Below are 23,497 nucleotides of genomic sequence, written 5' to 3' on the forward strand. Positions count from 1 at the left end.
CGCTCTGTCAATGTTTGCTTTGCAATTCACTTTTTTTTACAAAAAAGATTCAAAAATTCAATTATAATCACTATTATATAAGTTATAATTATGTACAAAAGGGAAAAGATCACCAGAAAGCTTAAAATGTTGGCAAGTTTAATCACGTGACGTTTATCTCTTCGTCGCTGTCGTTAGAGCTGTCATAGTCCATGGCATCATAGTTGGTACCTTGGTACCCTTGGCCTAGTAGATGACCGTGAGTCGGTTCTGGTACACTGTTTAGTTCTTGGTTCTGGAGGTGACGTTCGCTTGACGGGGAATTTGCCGGCGAAATATCCTGAAAAGATAATGTTTACCTTTATAATATTTCAATGAGTTTAAAGTGTATTTAAGGGGTGTTTTAATCATCATCAGGGATTAAATAGTTGATTTTGCTTCTTATACTAAAACAGCTCTAGCCATGAAATTGCGTTACAATTTCACTTCAAGACATTGATAATTAACTTGAAATTGGCCTATCAAGTGAATTTTTGTACCTTTACTTTAATTACATATTTCTAGTGTTAAAATTGATTTGCAATTTACCTGAATGATTGATGACAAATTTCACTAACATAGAGCATATCTTAATTCAAACATTTCTACCTTTGTTGAATTTGTCTTCAAAGTTACTATTTTACTTTGGGATATTAAAATTTGACTTGAAGGCTCAAAAATTGGACTATCAAGTACATTTGCATGCTTGTTGTTTTCTTAAAATTGACTTACGTTAACTAAAACAGTTGTATCTGGGAAAATAGATTTAAATAAACGTTACACTTTAGTTTTAAATATTGAAAAGGCTTTTTCAAGACTTCAGACACTCTTAAGTTAAAATTGACTGTGATTGAAGACCAAGACAATTTATTTATGTTTTGTTTTACTTTTATAATGATGAGTGATAATAGTAGTATTAAACAGTTTAGTGATTTTTAATGATTTACTGTACTTATTTTTAGTATACAAGATCTTGCAACATTGCATTCTATTTGAAATCAAGCTTTGTGGTAAACTAATGCTTACCTGTACGTCAGACAAATCTAATTTTGGCCTGTCACCGTCAGCGTCACTAAGGTCCGGATGGGGGTTGTTTTTGTTGGGGAGGGTTTGTTCCCTCGAGCCCCCCGCAGCCAGCAATTCCCTTTCCTTGGAATTTCGCCACTTCATTCTCCGGTTTTGAAACCAAATCTTCACCTATAAATTAATGGTTTCTATTAATTAACTCGGTAAAATGATGGGAATTTATCAAGCCACCCTATATAGACAACCGCAATAAAATTAACGCATCAACATTCCGTTAACTTTAGGTTTTTCAACCCTCTGCCGCGCCAACCCTTGATGGGAGGGTGGAGGGGCAAACGGCGGCTCGCGATTGGTCCGTGAGCTTTCTTACATTGTCTTAAACCCCGCCTCGCGGACCGTGGTGGGGAGAGGGTGATATCGGATCGCAACCCCCGTTGAGCTCCTTAAATACTCGTTTAAATAGGCGCCTTTGCGATTAAAATCTAATTTAATAGTAGTTTAGCCAGATTGCAACTGAGTTGATTGTTTAATACGATATTTAGAGAAGGGAGGGAAAAAGGGAAGTTTAGAACGGGGAATAATATGACGTTGATTATGCTCTCCTTATGTCTGGTATAGTTGTTTTGTTTACTTTTGAATAGTGTGATTGCTACTAAACTACACATTTTCAGAAAACTTCTGCACTTTATCGATCTACAATTTAAGGACCCAACGACGATTTCCCTTTAAGGGCGCATAATAATTTCTATTGGGTGCACGTGTCTCTTTGAAGTGTCTCCTTTGTGTGTGGAGTTGTGCTACTGACAGTAAATTCGGTTTTAAGTTATATTACACGTCTGTGATCCTACGATTACACTATACAAACAGTTATTCGGGGGCTGTTAAGAGCACCAAATACCGATTTCTTCTGATTTCATTTAAGAAAAGGAGTGTGAAACAATACAGAGTGTATCGTATTTCGAAAATGGGAGGAGAGGAGGCTGATCGATTGCGCTTCAGCAACTGATGGGGGGGCTTTCCCCGAAAGTCTCCACCGTTATTATCCAGTGCGTTAGATCGGCAACATATGTTTTTGATAGGCACTAACGAGGGTGTGGGTTTTCCGTCTCTCGCTTTTGGTCTCTATCTCTTCCCGTAGAAAGTACTTCGTATATTAACTCGCCGGAAATTGGAAAGGCCTATTATATCTGGACGCTGAGTGATGATAGAGCAAACACACGTTAGAATGCAATTTTAAAATTATAGTTTGTTGGAACTTTTGTTGGTTTCTGATAAAGAAATTGAAGAAAAACTAAAAACAGTTTTCAATTGGTCTTCCAAAAGTGCAATAACCGACTAGCTCTGCTAGTTTCCGAGATCCTTTCACTAGACATCGAAAAACCCTGTACTATTTGAGGAATAACGTCACATTATGATGGTTTTGACCAAAACCACTGTCCCACAATAAATATAAATTCATTTACTTGAACTGCTTATAAGTTGTGGTATTAATTGAGAGTTTCAAAGATTATCAGAATAAAGGCGTTCCACCCTGTATATAATAATAAAGAATCAACTTTTCTACGGTTTTTTGCTGAACACATTTCAAAAAATGGTCTATATCGTATGTCAATCAGAAAATTTTGATTAAAATCTCGGAAACGGTAAGAGTTAGGTATAGAAGAATGTTAAACAAACATTATTACAAGGTTTCAAAAATATACACAGTGTTCAATGGTAAAAATAAAGATGGTATTACCTAAACGGGGATTGCAAAAAGCGCTTCATAAATGACGTGTGCAATGTGACAAAATTCGATTATTGTCAAAATTTGAACTGTCAGAAACACAGTCAGGGACAAAATCGCCTGTAAAATCCACTTGAAGTAAGAAAATGACAGTTTTAAGCACATTTTTGGAATCCTCATTAAATTTCCTATCCAATAACCTAGAAAAGCACTACAAAATTTGGTACAGTTAGGGAGAAAAACGGTGTCAAAATTTGAACTATCAGAAACACAGTTTGAAAGGATAGTCAGGGACAAAATCTCCTGTAAAACCCACTTGGAGTAAGAAAGTTACTGTTTTAAGAGCATTTTTGGAATGCCCATTAAATTTCCTATCCAATAACCTAGAAAAGCACTACAAAATTTGGTACTGTTAGGGAGAAAAACGATGTCAAAATTGGAACTGTCAGAAACACAGTTTGAAAAGACAGTCAGGGACAAAATCGCCTGTAAAACCCACTTGGAGTGAGAAAATTACAGTTTTAAACACACTTTTGGAATCCTCATTAAATTTCCTATCCAATAATCTAGAAAAGCACTACAAAATTTGGTACAGTTAAGGAGAAAAACAGTGTCAAAATGGGAACTGTCAGAAACACAGTTTGAAAAGATAGTCAGGGACAAAATCGCCTGTAAAACCCACTTGGAGTGAGAAAATTACAGTTTTAAACACACTTTTGGAATCCTCATTAAATTTCCTATCCAATAATCTAGAAAAGCACTACAAAATTTGGTACAGTTAAGGAGAAAAACAGTGTCAAAATTGGAACTGTCAGAAACACAGTTTGAAAAGATAGTCAGGGACAAAATTGCCTGTAAAACCCACTTGGAGTGGGAAAATTACAGTTTTAAACACATTTTTGGAATTCTCATTAAATTTCCTATCCAATAATCTAGAAAAGCACTACAAAATTTGGTACAGTTAAGGAGAAAAACAGTGTCAAAATTGGAACTGTCAGAAACACAGTTTGAAAAGATAGTCAGGGACAAAATTGCCTGTAAAACCCACTTGGAGTGGGAAAATTACAGTTTTAAACACATTTTTGGAATTCTCATTAAATTTCCTATCCAATAATCTAGAAAAGCACTACAAAATTTGGTACAGTTAAGGAGAAAAACGGTGTCAAAATTTGAACTGTCAGAAACACAGTTTGAAAGGATAGTCAGGGACAAAATCGCCGGTAAAACCCACTTGGAGTAAGAAAATTACTGTTTTAAGCAAATTTTTTAAATCCTCATTAAATTTCCTATTCTATAATCTGAAAAAACACTACAAAATTTGGTACAATCAGTGAGAAAAATGGTGTCAAAGATTGAACTGTCAGAAACACAGTTTGAAAGGACAGTCAGGGACAAAATCGCCTGTAAAATCCACTTGAAGTAAGGAAATGACAGTTTTAAACAGATTTTTAAAATCCTTATTAAATTTCCTATCCAATAACCTAGAAAGCACTACAAAATTTGGTACTGTTAGGGAGAAAAACGGTGTCAAAATTTGAACTGTCAGAAACACAGTTTGAAAGGACAGTCAGGGACAAAATCGCCCGTAAAATCCACTTAGAGTAAGAAAATTATTGTTTCAAGCAAATTTTTGGAATCCTCATTAAATTTCCTATTCTATAATCTGGAAAAACACTACAAAATTTGGTACAATCAGTGAGAAAAATGGTGTCACAGATTAAACTGTCAGAAACACCGTTTTAAAGGACAGTCAGGGACAAAATCGCCTGTAAAACCCACTTGAAGTAAGGAAATGACAGTTTTAAGCACATTTTTGGAATCCTCATTAGATTTCCTATCCAATAACCTAGAAAAGCACTACAAAATTTGGTACTGTTAGGGAGAAAAACGGTGTCATTATTTGAACTCTCAGAAACACAGTTTGAAAAGACAGTCAGGGACAAAATCGCCTGTGAAACCCACTTGGAGTAAGAAAATGACAGTTTTTAACACATTTTTGGAATTCTCATTAAATTTTCTGTTCAACAACTTGAAAAAACACTACAAAATTTGATACAGTCAGGGCAGAAAACGGTGTCAAAGTTTGTCAGAAACCCAGTTTGAAAGGTCAGGCTCAAAATTGCCTGTAAAACCCACTTGGAGTAAGAAAATGACTATTTTAGGGACATTTTTGAAATCCTTAGTAAATTTTCTATCCAATACTTGAAAAAATTCTACAAAATTTGGTACAGACAGGGTGAAAAGCGGTCTCAAAGTTTAACTGTTTAATGCACATTTTTGGAATCCTTATTTAATTTCTATGTGTAGTAAATGGATAATTTTGTTAAAAAAACTATGTTCTTGTCACATTTAAAACTTTTACGTTATTTTCTCAGAATAGCAAATGTGTGTGTTCATTGAAGAAAACAATTATTTTTAAATTATCTTGTATTTGATTACATTTAAATCTGTCACATGCCAGTTTTTTAGTTTATGACAATCAAATAATAAAACCACTATTCAAAATTACTAAAAGTAAAGAAATCACAAAATACAACGACGATAAAAACACTCAATTACTTGTACTTTTAAAAAAGAAAAATTTATTCAAAGCCATAAATAACCGAATGTATCCGACATTGTGAGCATAGTAGGCCCAATATCCGGGCCCCCTCGTAGCTAAACGGCTCAAGATATATTACTTTGTGTTTAGTATACAAATCACAAACACACTTGTAAATTGCCGTAAAATCGCGGAGCCGATTATATTGTAGGGAATAAAAGAAACGTCAGCGCCAGAAGTCGCCGATTTCGGTCACATAAATTATATTATCTGCCCCAGAAGGGGGAAAAAGGCAGACGATGTTTTTCTTATTTATTTCACTTGCTTTTTCATTCAGCTTTAATAACAATGCAAAAGCACACCCCATAAATTAAAGTTACCAAATTGAGTGGATACTGACCTGACTGTCTTTCAATCCAAGTTTTTCAGCTAATTTCTTTCGGTCAGGTTTACTGATGTATTTTTGGATTTGGAACCTTCTTTCCAAACCTTTGCGTTGTAGGTCGCTGAATACGGCCCTTCTCATCATACCCCTGCGAGGTTTTCCCCGACCACTGTGCGCCCATGGAAAGGTTCCAGGTAATGGAAATACTGCCGACTGGGATCCTAAAAATTCAATTTAAATTAGGATCTCAATTGTATATACTGAAAATCAAACAAAAGTAGGATGACGTCATAAACTAAAAGTCATCTAGTCTTTAAAAGATGACGATGTCTTTATTTTCCAGCTCTACTTTCTAAGATCACTGGATATTATTCAACATTCACAAAAATATCTACTTGGGTTAATGTATTTTTTACTTTAAAATGGTTTAAAGGGATTAAAATCTGGTCATCTGTGAGGTTTACGAGTTAATTTTTGACACTGAAAATAGTAAAAAAATACATTACTTTTGGACTAATTTTTACTGGGGTTCAATCAATTTTTTAGCTACTATAGGTAGTGTAAAACTGATCCAGACTTGTGAGAGTCCAAATTTGTACTGAATAGTCTAAAAATTAGTTTTTTCAGACTGCAATTTATTGTCGGTTGTCTGAAACTGGATTTCAAGCACATAAAACTCATTTTTTACTACTAGAAGTCACTTCACTAAGAGTAAAGGGATTCAAGTTCCAGTTTCACCACTGAGGAGTCTGAAACTGAACTTTTACTATTATACAGAGTTTTAAACTCGATTTTTCAGTCTTAAAGCACTAAAAACTTCTTATTATTCTTAGAAATGCTTCAATTTTTTGCACCTATGTGACATTTTCAAGAAATGACATTTTCAAGACAATGGATAGTGTACAATAAACTGGGCTCTCACTGCTTTCAGGCCTGATAAGTCAAAAACTTTATGAAGATCCTGAAGAGCTTTAAAAGTCGATTTTTCAGACTGAAAACAACATTAAAGCATTAAAAACAGTCTAGATGTTTATGAAATGCTCGAATTTTTAACACTGAAGTGTCTAGAAGTTAACTTAATAGTAACAAAGCTGGAAATGGCATTTTTAAGCCTATGGAAAATGTAAAAATTATCTTTTAAGTCTGCTATGTCAAGCAAAGTAGTTTTCAAGTAAATTTTTATGAATCTAATGTCAATGTATTTAAGACTATTTTCAAGAGTAAAATATTGAAATGTGTTTTCAATTTATTCAAACTTATTTCTAAGGCAATAATGCAAATTTTAAGCTTCTGATGTGACTTTTCATTGGTTCAGAGTCACTTTTTGGTGTCCAAATCAATTTTCAGGTTTAAATGTGTGAGTTTGTAGTCAAAAATTCGAGAGAAAGTAGTCTTTCGTGTCTACAAGTCAATTTTCAATACTAGTGACGTTAAGACACTTTTTAACTTGACTGTGACGTCACAACTGTCAAACGCCCGTCCGTAAATCTGTAAAGTTCATTTTGTCTTTGATACTCTAAGAGAAATTAAAAACCTTCACTATTTATAGCTTCACGTCCCCGATTGAGACTAACTTTGACCAGTTGTGACGTGATTGACAGATGTCACGTGATGTTAAGACACTTTTTAATCGGATTGTAACTTCACAACTGTCAAACATTAGCCCGTGAAGCTTTAAAGTCAATTTAATGCAACAAGCTTTTAAATGTTTCCTGAACTTCCAGAAGTCTGTAAATGCATTCACAACCTTCCAAATACTTTCCAGAACGGTCCAGAAGGTTCTTGAACCTTTCGGAACATTCCAGATGGTACTAGAAGCCTTCAGAACTAGAATAATCCAGAAACATTTAAATGTTCCCTGAACTTCTATAGTTACTCTCCCAAAAACGAAAAAAAAGTCTCTTTCAAGCTTGTAATTGACCATCTAGGGTCACGTGACTGTTTTGTTTATATTTTTAGCGTAACTTTTACCTGTCAGATCCTTTTCAAGTTTGTAACTGATCTACAGAGGTCACGTGAGTGTTGTTTGTCCTGTAACAGTTGAGAAAAATGACGGTTGGAGGACAGCTTTGAATTATCATTTTTGCTGATATTTGAACGTTTCAAATTTTTTCGAGACTTTTGAGAGCTTTTTCAAGCTTGTAATTGGTCTAAAGAGGTCACGTGACTGTTGTGCATGCTCATGCACGTTTGTTTCTCCCCCAGGAGTTGAGAAAAATGGCGACTGGAGGACAGCTTTGAATCATCGTTTTTGCTGATATTTTTTCGTTTCAACTTTTTTTCGAGACTTTTGAGAGTTTTTCAAGCTTGTAATTGGTCTAAAGAGGTCACGGGACTATTGTGCATTCTCATGTAGGTTTGTTTCTCCACCAGGAGTTGAGAAAAATGGCGACTGGAGGACAGCTTTGAATCATCGTTTTTGCTGATATTTAAACGTTTAAATTTTTTTTTTCGAGACTTTTGAGAGTTTTTCAAGCTTGTAATTGGTCTAAAGAGGTCAAGTGACTATTGTGCATACTCATGCAGGTTTTGTTTCTCCTCTAGGAGTTGAGAAAAATGGCGACTGGAGGACAGCTTTGAATCATCGTTTTTACTGATATTTGAACGTTTCAATTTTTTCAACTTATCTGAAAACTAACGACTGATTACAAAGACAGTTTTTAAGCCTCTCAAGTCAATTTTCAAGAAAAGTAAATTTCTTTCAGTTTGTCTGGAAACTATGAAAACTGGCTACAAAGACATTTTTTAAGCTTCTTTTAAGTCAATTTTCACTGTTTCAAAGAGAATTTTTAAGTTGGGTCTGAAAGTTATGACAAGAAACCGATTTTTTAAATTGAACTTTTAAGGACTGTATTTTCCTTAGAAAGCATTTTTCAGAGAAATGACATAATGCATGTCAACTTATTTTTTGATGGGCTATCGAATGGTGAATATATTGGCATTTAAAACTGGACCACCCCCTGTATAATTGAGACAAATACTTGAACTCCACAAAATGTACATCACTTACCAGTTAGATAGGGCTGTGGCCTACAATGGGCTAATAACAGATGAGGATTGAATTGAGGTGGCCTACTAGGCACTGGTTTGGCAATGGATGGTGAATGTCCTGGTGCACCACCATTTCCTAGATACGACTGCAATCCTAGCAGGTTGGGGTGGGTCACGTGGATCAGGTTTTCTAGAAGAAAATTCAGTTCTTTAGTTAACTAAGTTGCCAGGAAGGCTTATAAGCTGTTTTATATTTTGTATTGATCTTTCGGCCGTTCGCCGACTAACCCCAGTTTGCCAGTCCTCCCTAACGGAATTTGGGGGTGGCGTCAGCTGTCCCGCCACTTAGCTTTAACAGACGTTTTCTTAATTCTTGATGTGTTTATCTTTAAACTGTCGGTTTAGAGATCTTTGATTTATATTGTCTTTAAGTAAGTTTCAAATATGATTTTTTACAAACTGTTTTTCTTTGCCTTAAGGATGTTATGAGCCAACGTGTTTAATAGCAGCTCAAGTTGAACAAAAGCAACAATGATGAACTAAATTGCATACTGACATCCATTTTGGTGGTTAAAACTGGAAAAATCAATTCTATTTAAGGGACAATTTAAGAAGTTAATTGTAGTTAACTTTTACAGCAATAATCTTAACTGAATTAAATCAATGTTTTTATGTCTAAAAGTTCACTTAAAAATCATGTCGTTAAGGTAGAAAATTGCCTGAACTAAATTAGTTTACGAATAGGATTTACCTAGTTATAACCTACAGTACATAAACTAAATTGAGCCTTATAAACATTACATTAATTTGTTTGTGTTTTGTAATGTTTCTCGCCTTAAAGGTAGTTTTATACAGATCAATTAAACTTGTGTTTAAACTTGCTCAAAATTATGCAAAAATCATGTTAATAAGGACGAATTTACTATGAAACAATGTCTTAACAGAATTTACTACTGTAACAAACAATGATGAGGAATTAAACCTTATTGACATGTATTTATTAAAACTGAAGGAGTTATTATTTTGTCTAAAGTGAATTTACATAGTCAAATCTCGACTTGTAGTTAACTCTTTAAACTGCGTTTAGACTTAATTGTGTCAAACCTTGAAACTAGTCTGGTACAACTTCTGTTTAGCTGAAACGTGTAAAAGTAACCTTTAACACGTTTGTAATGTAATTTACGCCCAAAAGCTAGTTTTACACAGTTCAGTTAAACGAGGCTTTACTAAAACACAGTTTAATTCTACAAAATGTATGTTAATAGTGACGAAGTCACGAGAAAAAAACTAAAGAAAGCATTAATCTGTGAAATGTCAATTTACATTTATTCTGTAGTTAACTCTGTTAAGGATCCAGTTTAATTTTTAACTGGAACGCTATACAACCGTATTTCTGTACCAAACAATTTATTTAAAAATTATGTCGATAAAGTTGAAACTTGTTTGAAACATACCCATGAGTTAATGAGATGAAAAGCTCAGTGGTGAAAAGCTAAGCATTATTAAAAGTTAAAAATTCATGTCATTTTTGACTTAAACGCCAGTTTTATAGAGTTCAGTTAAACTTGTGGTTAACTAAACATGATTTTGCACCAATTTTGATGGACTGCACTTGCAAATACCTCGAAAGTAAAAAATACCCTGTATACTTAATATTAGACATTATAAACGAGTTGAATAACTAGAAGATTCTTAGTTAATAAAAGAAGTTTACTCTTTTGATGTTGATAGTTATGGCAAATGCATCAATTCTGACGGAACCCAGTTCAAGAAACATTGCTCTAATAGAAAATAATTGAACATTAACCACTTTAGGTGTCTTTGGTTTACACGAAACAATAAAGCATAAACAATTCTATAAAAAATCAAGAATAAAACAGGGAGTTCTAAAACTTTAAACACAAATTCTAATTTAAGTGTTTGTAACAAAGTTTAAGCAATGAATTTTTGAAGATTTATGGATTTATTATGTATTTAACTTCTTTAATGTTACTGAAGGTTGAGAAGTTTGGAAAAAATTCAATAATCTCCGTTATCGTATTCAAATGATTGTACTGTGCATTATTGCAAAACTCTCATTCCTGATCGATCTGAATAATGCAGGATTGTCTTAAACTATACAATTATTGTGGTTTAAAAAATAACCTATTACTTGGATATTTTTTGAGTTTTTGTGACAATTTTATAATCTTTAATTTATTATGTATTTATCTTCTTTAATGTTACTGAAGGTTGAGAAGTTTGGAAAAAATTCAATAATCTCCGTTATTGCATTCAAATGATTGTACTGTGCATTATTGCAAAACTCTTATTCCGGATCGATCTGAATAATGCAGGATTGTCTTAAACTATACAATTATTGCGGTTTAAAAAATAACCTATTACTTGGATATTTTTTGAGTTTTTGTGACAATTTTATAATCTTTAATTTATTATGTATTTATCTTCTTTAATGTTACTGAAGGTTGAGAAGTTTGGAAAAAATTCAATAATCTCCGTTATTGCATTCAAATGATTGTACTGTGCATTATTGCAAAACTCTCATTCCTGATCGATCTGAATAATGCAGGATTGTCTTAAACTATACAATTATTGTGGTTTAAAAAATAACCTATTACTTGGATATTTTTTGAGTTTTTGTGACAATTTTATAATCTTTAATTTATTATGTATTTATCTTCTTTAATGTTACTGAAGGTTGAGAAGTTTGGAAAAAATTCAATAATCTCCGTTAACGCATTCAAATGATTGTACTGTGCATTATTGCAAAACTCTTATTCCTGATCGATCTGAATAATGCAGGATTGTCTTAAACTATACAATTATTGCGGTTTAAAAAATAACCTATTACTTGGATATTTTTTGAGTTTTTGTGACAATTTTATAATCTTTAATTTTTTCAAGATCATTTAATTTCACGGTTGAGTTTATATGAGAAAAACTGGTCTAGTAAAAGTTAAAAAAAAGCAAATTGAAAATTGATTTAAAAACTACACGACGATAAAACCTATAAATTTGCATTGAAAATAATTTCCAAATGGAAAAAGTTCGAGCTGGTGCTCTCTACACGTCACGGGCAGGCGTTGCGCTCAGAACCTTAGAAATAATTCGCATTAATTCAAATCGGATGGCGTTCAGTATGCTAAAGCTTGGAAAACAACGAACGAATTGACATTCGCGGGGGAGAATAAAACCCGCCCGGATATTTCCATTTTATTTTCTTCCCGGTTCCCATTTTCGACCGATTTCCATACGTATAATATAAGAGCGGAAATTGCGGAAATTTTCACTTTATCGCCGAGGGATTGAGACGATACGATTATTATTCGCCCTTTTGGCATTCCCTTTTATCTTTCCACGACTATAGTATTTCGTGAAAGGCTGGGAGGTTAAGTGCAAACTGTAAATGTGTAAGTTTTACTGCTCGGGGGGTCGTTGAGGAATTTGAAAAAAAAAAAGAAAACGGAGGCGGGAAAACGGGATAGAGGGAGAGGCGGAAAACAGCCGAAAGCGAAACCGAGGCGTCGCAGCACACTTGACGGAGGTGTTGAAGTGTGTGACGTCATTTCCTCCTTGGGTGACGCCAGAGGGAACGCTCCAACACTTGCGGATAAGCGTGAAAATACGACAAATTCAGGGAGGTGACAGAATCCAAGACCTCATTTAATTCTAACGAGAGTTGAACAGAAATTACTTTTATGGTAACTGATTTACAGTAGGAATTGACATTTGTTAATTGCTTAATGTCAGTGAGACCAATATAGTAAACCACAAAAGTTGACTGTTACGTCATCGTGTCTGACGCCATATTGTAGTTTACTCATGTCGAGGACTATTTCCTTTTTTTGTGCAGACATAATGCTTTGTCCATTTCATTGACTGTCCATCGACGTCTAAAAGTTTATACTATAACCGCATTCGTTTTTAAGGCTCCATGGAGCGACCAGAGCCTTTTTGACGTCACGATGACGTAATTTGGTAAAACTATAATTTGACCAATTGTCAGATTACGTCATTGTGACGTCAAAAAATGTTACAGTTTTTATAAAAATTGATTTTTTATACTTTCTGCAATAAAACATTTCTTTATTCACATTTATCTTTATGTATATAGTGTGTCCTAAATTGGTTTCACATGAACTGAGTCGGTTAATTGGGGAAAGTTTTAGAGAATTTTGTATTAAAGTACTTATTCCCGGTTTCCAAATTGTTGTTGTATTTTTCTTTGTTTTGCGGAAAATTGGAAAAACGTCATTTTAAACAACTTTTTTTACCTAGACCACGATGCCGCAATAGAAAAAATCTATTATCTCGATCTATAAAATGCAGAAAAACATTTTTTTACATTTTTGTCATAAATGGCGTTGGAAAATAACGGCGGCAACATTTTCCAAGGCTTATGTGACAAAAATTTAAAACTCGTTTTTCTCTATTTTGGAAACTTAACAATATCACCAACAAGTGAAACATTGAAAAGTGGCAACTAATAAATATTTTTAATATTTAGATTAAGTTAGGTTATGTTAGGTTAGGTTAGGTTAGGTTAAGTTAGGTTAGGTTATACTTCGAATTCGATGCAGAATCCAAAAATGAAATAAAAAATAGAGGTTTCCATTTGAAAAAACAAAGTGGACAGTCGTAACTTGTTTTTGGGTCACCCTGTATAGATGAATTTATTATCAAAAAAATCGCAATAAAAAATAAATATTGACGTGTCCGAGCGTTTTCCCAGAAAACAAATCCCTGATTTTTAATAAAATGTATGCGCGACTTTACGGACACACTGTATGTAATAAGTGTTACTTTAGCCGTTTTTGTAATATTGGCATTTAAAGATTGTGATTTTACTGTGTTTTATAATCCCAGTTGTCATGGATTTGGATAATTCTAAGGTTAAAGTCGACATTTTCCGGGTAACATAACTGTTGTTGACAGCTGCCACAATCACGTGACGTGCTTTTACAATTTCGGCTTTCCCAACTGTTTGAATGTAATTTACAGACTTTCCAATATTAAATATGACATTTTCCTGGTCACGTGACTGTTGTTGACAAGCTTCAATTTATCTTTACAGTGTTGCCTGCTACAAATTTAAATTGTCACTATCACGTGACGTGCTTTTACAATATTAGCTTTTCGAACTGTTTAAATGTAATTTACAAACTTTTCAAGGATAAAGGCGACATTTTTTGGGTCACATGACTGTTGTTGACAGGTGTCAATTTAACTTTACAGTGTTGCCAGCTGCGAATTTAACTTGTTACCATCACACGAGACGTGCTTTTACAATTTCAGCTTTCCCAACTGTTAAAATGTAATTTACAGACTTTCCAAGATTAAATATGACATTTTCCTGGTCACGTGACTGTTGTTGACAAGCTTCAATTTATCTTTACAGTGTTGCCTGCTGTAAATTTAAATTGTCACTATCACGTGACGTGCTTTTACAGTTATAGTTTTTCGAACTGTTTAAATGTAATTTACACACTTTTCAAGGATAAAGGCGACATTTTTTTGGTCACATGACTGTTGTTGACAGGTGTCAATTTAACTTTACAGTGTTGCCAGCTGCGAATTTAAATTGTTACCATCACACGAGACGTGCTTTTACAATTTCAGCTTTCCCAACTGTTAAAATGTAATTTACAGACTTTCCAAGATTACATATGACATTTTCTTGGTCACGTGACTGTTGTTGACAAGTTTCAATTTATCTTTACAGTGTTGCCTGCTGCAAATTCAAATTGCCACTATCATGTGACGTGCTTTTACAATATTAGCTTTTCGAACTGTTTAAATGTAATTTACAACCTTTTCAAGGATAAATGCGACATTTTTCGGGTCATATGACTGTTTTTGACAGGTGTCAATTTAACTTTACTGCGAATTTAAATTGTCACAATCACACGAGACGTGCTTTTACAATTTCAGCTTTCCCAACTGTTTAAATGTAATTTGCAGACTTTCCAAGATTAAATATGACATTTTCCTGGTCACGTAAATGTTGTTGACAAGCTTCAATTTATCTTTACAGTGTTGCCTGCGGCAAATTTAAATTGCCACGATCACGTGACGTGCTTTTATAATTTCGGCTTTTCCAACAGATTTTCCAAAGTTAAAGTTGACATTTTCCGTCATTATGAGACCGAACATAACGATGACGTAATTTGACAGTTGGTCAATAGACTGTTTTGTTAAACTACGTCATCGTCACGTAAATTTTCCTCTGCACACTGGATGGAGCATCAACTCAAATATTGATGACGTTTATAGTCTCTTTTGATTATGACACCAACCTTTAACGGTTAAATCAAATATCAACTCATTATATATTTTTGGAATCAGAAGGAAAAAATCTATCCATTAATCAGAAAATATACAGGGTGTTCCATTAAAAATGTATCAAATTTGTACTTTTTTTTCATTTCAAATTGCAAACATTAAGTCTCTACAAGCTGTCTAAATATATGTACTAACCCTGTACATCTAACACATATGATTCTGACAACCAACTTTATGTCACTGTCCAATGTTGCCAAATTTTATATGTTTTTCGCTGTCGCTTAAACCAGAAACCTCTGCCATTCACCTAATGTTTAATGCTTGTACAGGGTGTTTCCACATAACAATAAAGATAGTGTCAAAACACTTGTTTGTACAAAAAAACAAATATACTTTTAGATATAGAAGCAAAACTATAGCAAAATTATTGCACACACAGTATTCATGTTTTTTCACCATTTCCATTGAGTAAAATTTGATTGACAACATTCTGACAGTTCATAAAACCGTATTATTTTTAGACTTTATATAATTCAATAGGGAATTAATAAGGCCCTTTTTAATGTATCGAATTAATCCGGCCAATGGTAGCCCGCCCTGTACTAAACCCCCCCCCGTTCATAACACCTTATAAAAACATCCCATTATGTATCTATCTATTAACAATGCGTTACAAACCACCAAGCACAGAAGGGCAAACAAAGGGCTTTTTTAAGGCTAATCCCTGGCAAGTATTTACAGTGCGGCTTAAGAAACCCCTGCGTTCGATACTGTTAAATGGGCGTGTTATTTTTATAGCCTAACCGTGTATTTTCTTTATTAAAGGGATTGCGCTTTTCGAAGCCCTTCTATTCATAATACAAAAAAAAAACGGGACCAGGTCTGGCCGGATGGGCGTCCATAAAAAAAAATTGCAATCGGTGAGAATGTTGTCATTAATATTATTTTATTTACAACTGTTACAGAATAACTATGATTTTACATATCTAATGTTTAAAATTAGTTTCTGCACTAGTGCAGTTTTTTAGTTTTTTGCTATCCTCAGTATCTACGATAAGTTGAAATTATGGTTATTTTAGTTTTTATGTGCATTTGTCCTTTAGACGACTATTTAAAAGAAAATTGCCCTCTTTCAGATTATTACAAATTTTTGCCTTTTTTTGGATATCTCTACTTACAAAGGTAATACGATCAGTTGAATTTGAAACTATACTGTCCTTATGAGTTTCTTAGGACTTTTTGGCAAATATCTCCTTTAGGAAACAATTTAGAGCTTGTATTGCTCTTATTAGTGACGTTTTTGGTTTGGTTAGGAATTATCTACATTTCATTGGTAAAAAAACTGAAACCTTATCTTTAACAGATTTTTTCAAAATTTTTAATTTGAAGTTTACTTACCACTACACCCATTCCGTTGGCCCTCTCTCTTCTCATCCCCCAATATTGCACTAACACTAAATTTCAATACGGGCTTGTTGTCTTTTATCAAACTGTCACTGTTCAGCCTACATTGTAAATAGTTACAGTCTAATCGACCGCAATTTGAGCATATCCGATTCCTCAAACAATTAAACCGACTGAAAAAGTCCCCCTGAGTCGTTGGGGATAATCGTTCTTCGTTATGGTCGCTGAGCTCGTCCTCTTGTTTAGTGGAGTTGGGACTGTAACTGTTCCTCTTAAAGTCCGTTTCGGTTAGGTCTTCGACGCGGTTGGGGTCACATTCTAAGTCAATCTCGGGAGAGATTTTCCCGTTGGACAGGAGATTGTCCATGGAGAAAGGGTTTTGGTTGTTGTTTAGGCTTTTCAGCATTTTCGTCCGGTGAGCGACCAGCTGGAGAGTGTTTTGAAACATCTGCAAAAATATAGTGATATTCAGCAAACTGTTTAATCAAATTAATTAAATTAAGGTGATTTATTGAACTGGTGTCTGTAAAATATATAACAATAAATCCATTGTTATTAGTTGTTGTAATAAGAATAATTAATGTTAGTATTTTACTTAAGTGTTACCGGGTGGCCAAAATGTATTAAAGCTTAAAAACTGCTTTTATTAACTTTGAACTTGTAATCAATTTTATTGGGTCACTGGAAACCAGATTATTTATCACTTTAAAACAATAGAATAATACTAATTGTATATTCATAATCTATAGTGTTAAATGCCTTATTGACCCTATTATTCAAATTAGATTCGTTTTTTTTTATTATACTAGTTTGGTGATATTTTATGAGTGCTTAACTAAATTTGCATTAAATTGGGTAGAAAAAATAGTAACATTTATTGTTCGTGTTTGATGGTCATGGGTAGGAATAATAATCAGTTCAAACGTCAACTGGTAGTTAATGCTATATAAAGATATCAAAAACTAAATATATAAAGTAATTTTTTGACTACATAAACGAAAAAACGCTTTGACTCACCTAGGAATTACCTAATACACAGTGTGTAAAAAATGACAAAATATTCTGGAATTATATTCTAAGTTATTTTCTTTTAATATACTTTTCTTAACCACAAAAATAATACAATTGTTTTGAAAAAATTCTGCTTTTTTTTGTCTTTAATTCAACTTTCAAACTCTAACTTGGGTTTCAAATTCTTACTTTTCTGACATTGTTGTTCTTTGTACTTAAGTGCAAAATGTAAATCTAATAATTTCAGTTAAGGCTATTGTCAGATTTCTCATCTGAAAACACTGTTGCCAAATTTGGTTGAATTTCGAAAATATTTTTTTCGATAAACATGAATTATTATTTTGATGGTTGAATGCTGTTTTCATTATCAAATTTTTTTATCATTAAAACGATTTAATTTTGCAAAATTTGACAACGTCGCCCAATATCAAACAATTTGGCTTTCCACCCACACTTTAGCAAAATTATTGTCCACTTGTGTTGTAAAATCTAAAAAAAATAGCGTTACCCACGTTCCTTTAAGGAAATTTTTTTATTCATCTTGAAAAAGAAAAAATTCGAAATTCCATTTTCCCAACGAACCTTTTTTGTGTGATGAGACAGAAGACCCAATTAGCAAAGAAAAAATCAATAATTTGTCTCAACAAACATATAGGACATATCTTCATATTTCCTGGAAAACTAACATTTTGGCAACGTAGCACTATTTTAATTCACTGTTTTACCGCGGTTACGTAAGCGTTTTTGCAGCCAAATATTACGAATTTACTGTCCAAGTTTGGCATTTTTCTATTATGTCAAGTTTCAAAACTAAAATTGCAATTTTTGCATATTTTTAGTTTTGACCTGGTAAACTTTGAAAAATTCAAACGGCGTTTTCACGGATTTTTTGAAAAGTGGTAAAACTATCTGAGAAGGTTAGGAATTGTCTTTAGAACGAAAAAATAACGAATTACTCCATAATATTATGTTAACTTTTTAGTGTTGACTTAGTTAGTTTTTAGGTAAATTGAAAGTTTGGCAACGCTGGATTAAAATATCAACACCTTTCTCTTGACGCTTTCAAGCTAAATTCTATAAGCTTAGTGTTCAAATTTACTTTTTTTTTTATTTCAAAGATTTTCTAAATAATATTGGAATATCCGTCCACTTTGACGTTAGTTGAAAAGTTACGTCCAATGAGTAATTAGGTTGATGGATAGTCCAGATTCTGGAGAAAGATACCCGTTTGTGCTTGTAGCTTTTACCGTTGGGCCACTATAGAGGGCGCTAAACTTCCGGATAATTTTTTACAGTTTTTTTGTCAAAATTCCAAAACAGAGTTAATCATATAAAAGTTTAAAAACTAACAAAATATAGAGAAGTATTTGGTGAAAAGAAGTAGTCCATTTGGGCTTATGGACAAAAAAACTATTATTTCGACAGCGAAAACGAATTGGCAACAATGTCTTCAACGTATCATAAAATTTGCCTATTGGAACCTGAACCACTTTGTATAACTGATATTGATGATCATCAGCCAAGAAAGAGTGTGGCTCACTGCAGTATGTCAAAGTAAATAAGAGTATACAGGGTGTGTCAGGTTAACATAAAGTTAACCTGCATATTCTACGTCTAAAAATAACTATAGTATGATATACAGTGTGGTAAAACTAAAACTGGTTATAGGAAAACTGTGTAACTGACAGAGAAACATAGATAGTTATATGCGTGAGACGAAGACAGAAAAACCGATCAAAATAACAGTTCAGGGCAACGTTGCCAGAAGTTTTTATGAATTTACCCACTGGATTAGTTACATAATTTTGTTACTGACCTATTGGCACTAATTTTTTAAATGTACTCTTATTGCAAATACCTACATTATCAAAATAAATGGATATGGAGGAATATTCTAATCATAAAATTAATTTGGCAAGTAATCTAATCGGCGAATTCAGAGAGACGTTTGACAACATCGCAACAAAATTCTCGCCTACTTTTTACTGTTTTTAGTTTTTTTGCCTTTGTCTTACCCATGGAAGTATCAGTGTTTCTTTGTTATTAAAAATTTACAGGTTGTTTGGTGTTTGGACTCTCTCCTTTTCAAACATTTATTCAGTTTAATTTATGAACTTTTTTGTCTTTTTAGTTATTTCTGTACCTAGCCTAGTTTTTTGAAAAAATCAATTTGTTTGAGTACGGTTACAGAGAAATACAAATTTTTCAGAATTTCAAGAAAAAAACATCACCTGCAAAGCAGACAAGTTTGATGAGGTAATAACACAAGTTAAAAATTAAAACGTGAACACTTTGTATTTGTAACAAAGCATTTTGGAGTATAGTTTATATAGCAAACTATAGTAATGTTTAGACGTAGAATACGCGGTTTAAGTTTGCATATTAAAACCTAAAACACCCTGTATACAAACACTCTCAAAGCAGTTTCTCAAAAGAAAACCTCGAAATTGTTTTAACAAAATTGTGCTGAAAGTATATTAAGTAAAACAGTTTTATTTAAAAAAAGCTAAAATTTATCACAAGAAATGGTCAGATTAATACTTTTTAGCAATTATGCTCAAAATAATGCTCAGCATATTGAGCAACTACTTTAGGTATATAAAAAATCAAACTCATTTAAATAGGGTGATCTTAGTGGATACGATCAATAGATTTAAGTGTCTAAAAATGTTATCATCCTCCTTCTTCAATAATAATTTTTAAGTGCGAATATATCATTCAATACAAAATTTAAAAATGATATCCAAAAACTAGCTTGTTTAGGGCCAGTTTTATAGGTTTAATTTAACTGTACTCTAAAGTTTAAACTCTAAAATTAGCATTGAAATTTAACAGTTTAACATCAGAAAAACTGTAACCTATAAATCAAGCCTTTAGATAATTATCAAAATGTTAACTTGATAATTACTTATTTTTGCGCTATACTGTACAGGGTGTCCCTCGACGAAAGACATCGATTGATATTGGAAAAAGTATAAATAGGAGAGTTTTGAAAATTTGGCAAGATACTAATGTCGGCATGCCCAATCTATCTAAAATATTTTCAAGACGGTTGCACTTCTGTTTATACCGGAAGTCGATCACAACTTTCTTATTTTAAATAGAACACCCTATATATTATTACATATTTGGATTCCTCACAAAATTCTGACCAACTTTTGTGTACAATACCCTATGCCTATCTCTAGCCGTTTTCGAAATATTTAATGTTTTTCCAAAAAAGTGACAGTTGCAACGCTCAACATATTTTTGTACTCTGTCAAACCCGTATTTCATTTTGCAATGAAACTTTGGGTTATTGTAAATAAAGGATCGTTTTATTAACCTGAGGGTGCGTAATGACCCATTTGTATACAGGGTCGTCAAAAAAAAATCATAAACTTGCCACTAAAAAAATGAAAAATTTCAAGTTTTTTAAATAGAAACCCACATTTTTTGTGACGTAATCATTTTGAGCATTAAAAATTACTATACGTTTCAATTTACTTGCCTATACCTAAATCCAACCCATTTTGTTTTATTTGAGAATAAACATTTTTTTATTAGGCTGCATGGTTGGGATTAGCTGGTACTCTAGTTGGTCATGCTTTTGACACACGGTGATATTGGAGACCTGCAGAGCATGTTAATAACACTAGTGACTTGAGTGTTTTGACAACTGCAAATATACTGTAGCGGTTACGTTATTCAAACCAAGATTACTTAAATCTATTAATTATTTGCGGAGAATGTGATAAAGTTGTGAGGTATTTTCCGCTCGTTATCCAGAAAAACCAAAGCCATCACCAAAAGCTGTAAAGCAAATAATTGAAAATTTTAAGAATACGGGATCTGTGAAGAGAAAAGCTATTAAAACAAAACCAATCCTTAATAATACAAATGTAGAAATTGCAATTTTGGGCTATTTTGTTGCAAATCCAACTTCGCCAATAAGACAAGTTTCCGTAGAATCAGGCATATCCTAAAGCTCAATTCAAAGGATCCTGAAGAAACATAAATTTCACCCTTTTTCATTTAAATTAGTGCAACACTTAAAAGAGGTTGACTTTCCGAAGAGAGTGGTTTTTAGTGAGTTTTTGCTGACTAGTCACTATGGAGAAGAATTGTTTTTGAATAATATTATTTAGAGCGACGAGGCCAAATTCACTAAAAATGGAATGTTCAATAGACATAATTCACACTACTGGTGTGACATAAATCCACACGTAATTAGAGAGAGAAATTTTCAAGAGTTTTATGAATAAAAAATGAAATGGGTTGGATTTAGGTATAGGCAAGTAAATTGAAACGTATAGTAATTTTTAATGCTCAAAATGATTCCGTCATAAAAAATGTGGGTTTCTTTTTAAAAAACTTGAAATTTTTCATTTTTTTTAGTGGCAGGTTTATGATTTTTTTTTGACGACCCTGTATACAAATGAGTCATTACGCACCCTCAGTTTAATAAAACGATCCTTTATTTACAATAACCCAAAGTTTCATTGCCAAATGAAATACGGTTTTGGCAGAGTACAAAAATATGTTGAGCGTTGTAACTTTTTTGGAAAAACATCAAATATTTCAAAAACGGCTAGAGATAGGCCTACGGCATTGTACACAAAAGCTGGTCAGAATTTTGTGAGGAATCCAAATATGTAATAATATATAGGCTGTTCTATTTAAAATAAGAAAGTTGTGATTGACTTCCGGTATAAACGGAAGTGCAACCGTCTTGAAAATATTTTAGTTAGATTGGGCATGCACACATCAGTATCCTGCCAAATTTTCAAAACTCTCCTATTTATACTTTTTCAAATATCAATCGATGTCTTTCGTCGTGGGACACCCTGTATATGTCAGAAAAATTGCAACCAATTTCAAATTTACCCCATATCTACTTAAAGTACCCAAGCAAACCTTTATCGTCAGTATAGAAAAAACGGTTTTTAGTCCATAACCATTATTCTTCTAGTGTTTTCAAAGTTTGTGACCAATCACAAGTCATCCTGGAAGCGTCCACAAACTACGTGAATGTTGCAGAAAAATCACAATCAACACGAGACCACCTGTAACGTGGATGCGTCCCTCTGAAGCGTCGCGACGCGCCCGTAACTCGCGCCGATCACTCTGTCACAACTGATATATTTGCCGGCTGTTCTAAACCACCCTTAACGTTTAAAAAGGGGCTGGCCCAGCGCTATTTTCGAGGGGTGGAGTTTTCTTCTTTATCTTTCCCGTTGCGGGCTCCCCCGAAAACGCGCTGACTCCCTTTTCGTACGAGATTTTTTTGTTTTATTGCCTTCTATGAGATGATGATGGGGGTTAGGATTTGAATGTAACGTGTACCAATTATTATTATTGCCATAGTCGTGGAGGGGGGTTTTCTTATATACAGGGTGAACCTAAAAGTGTCTTGTTCAGCTCTGAGAGGCACAGCAAGAAAATTGCGGTTTTCAGACCGGAAAATTTAAGGGTTGAAATGGTTTATTTACTATACACCATCGTAAACTACTCGGGTTCGCTATCATTCTTCTGGCGCCCGGCCTGCTGCGGTAGCAGGGGCAATAAAACTCGAATAAAAGACGAAATAAAAACATAAGAGGCATATTTACAAAGGCGGGCCCGTTCGTGATGCATCGCCATTGGCCGGCCGTCGGCGGGTTCCCCCTGCCACCCCCTGCAACTGCCAAGTCTTGCACTAAATCAATGATTTTTTATAATGCCCCGGAATGAATTTCATTTTTGCCCGGGATTACGGCCAACGCTGAATTGCCCCGGTAGTTTTCTATTGTGCTTTATTTGCTCTAACCGCCACCGTTTCGGGCGGAAACGGTTCAATCGAAAAGAAACGAAGACTAACAAAAACAAAACTACACATCAAACCGAATTTATTGTTTAGTAAAGTCAAAAAAGCTCAGTAGAGTTTAGTAATATTTTTTTAGTTTACAATCTTCACACTGTCATTTTACTATGTTGCCCGATCAACTCCAAAGAAGTACCAACTTTCAATTTTCAACTGAACCTCCATGTATACAGGGTTTTTCAATGAAAAGTAGCCACCCTGAATATCTTCCAAAATAATTTCTCTGTTAAAAAATGCTAAGACACGTCAACAAAGATTGCAAGGGGGACA

At 33.6% G+C, this 23,497-nt stretch overlaps 1 protein-coding gene across 1 annotated transcript; it reads right to left on the reverse strand.

Annotated features, from left to right (window-relative positions):
- Positions 1-142: 142 nt before the first annotated feature.
- Positions 143-22,522, reverse strand: Dbx (homeobox protein Dbx). Its single transcript, XM_081974813.1, has 6 exons — positions 22,282-22,522; positions 16,369-16,822; positions 8,708-8,878; positions 5,713-5,918; positions 1,045-1,215; positions 143-319 (listed from the first exon to the last, which is right to left on the reverse strand). Exons 2-6 carry the CDS (start codon positions 16,820-16,822, stop codon positions 143-145), a joined length of 1,179 nt encoding a protein of 392 aa, XP_081830939.1. The 5' UTR covers positions 22,282-22,522.
- Between the last annotated feature and the right edge of the window lie 975 nt (positions 22,523-23,497).

The sequence above is a fragment of the Ips typographus genome, linkage group LG3 (assembly GCF_016097725.1).
Source record: "Ips typographus isolate SLU linkage group LG3, UJ_Ityp_2.0, whole genome shotgun sequence".
Taxonomy (NCBI): Eukaryota; Metazoa; Arthropoda; class Insecta; order Coleoptera; family Curculionidae; genus Ips; species Ips typographus.

Bases quoted from the DNA above. Each gene is read 5' to 3' on its own strand.
- Dbx (XM_081974813.1), bottom strand. From the start codon at position 16,822: ATGTTTCAAAACACTCTCCAGCTGGTCGCTCACCGGACGAAAATGCTG. The intron at 5,919-8,707 runs GTAAGTGATGTA...TTGAATTTTTAG, and splicing joins GCCACAGCCCTATCTAACTG to GATCCCAGTCGGCAGTATTT. The intron at 1,216-5,712 runs GTCAGTATCCAC...ATTAATTTATAG, and splicing joins TTGGATTGAAAGACAGTCAG to GTGAAGATTTGGTTTCAAAA.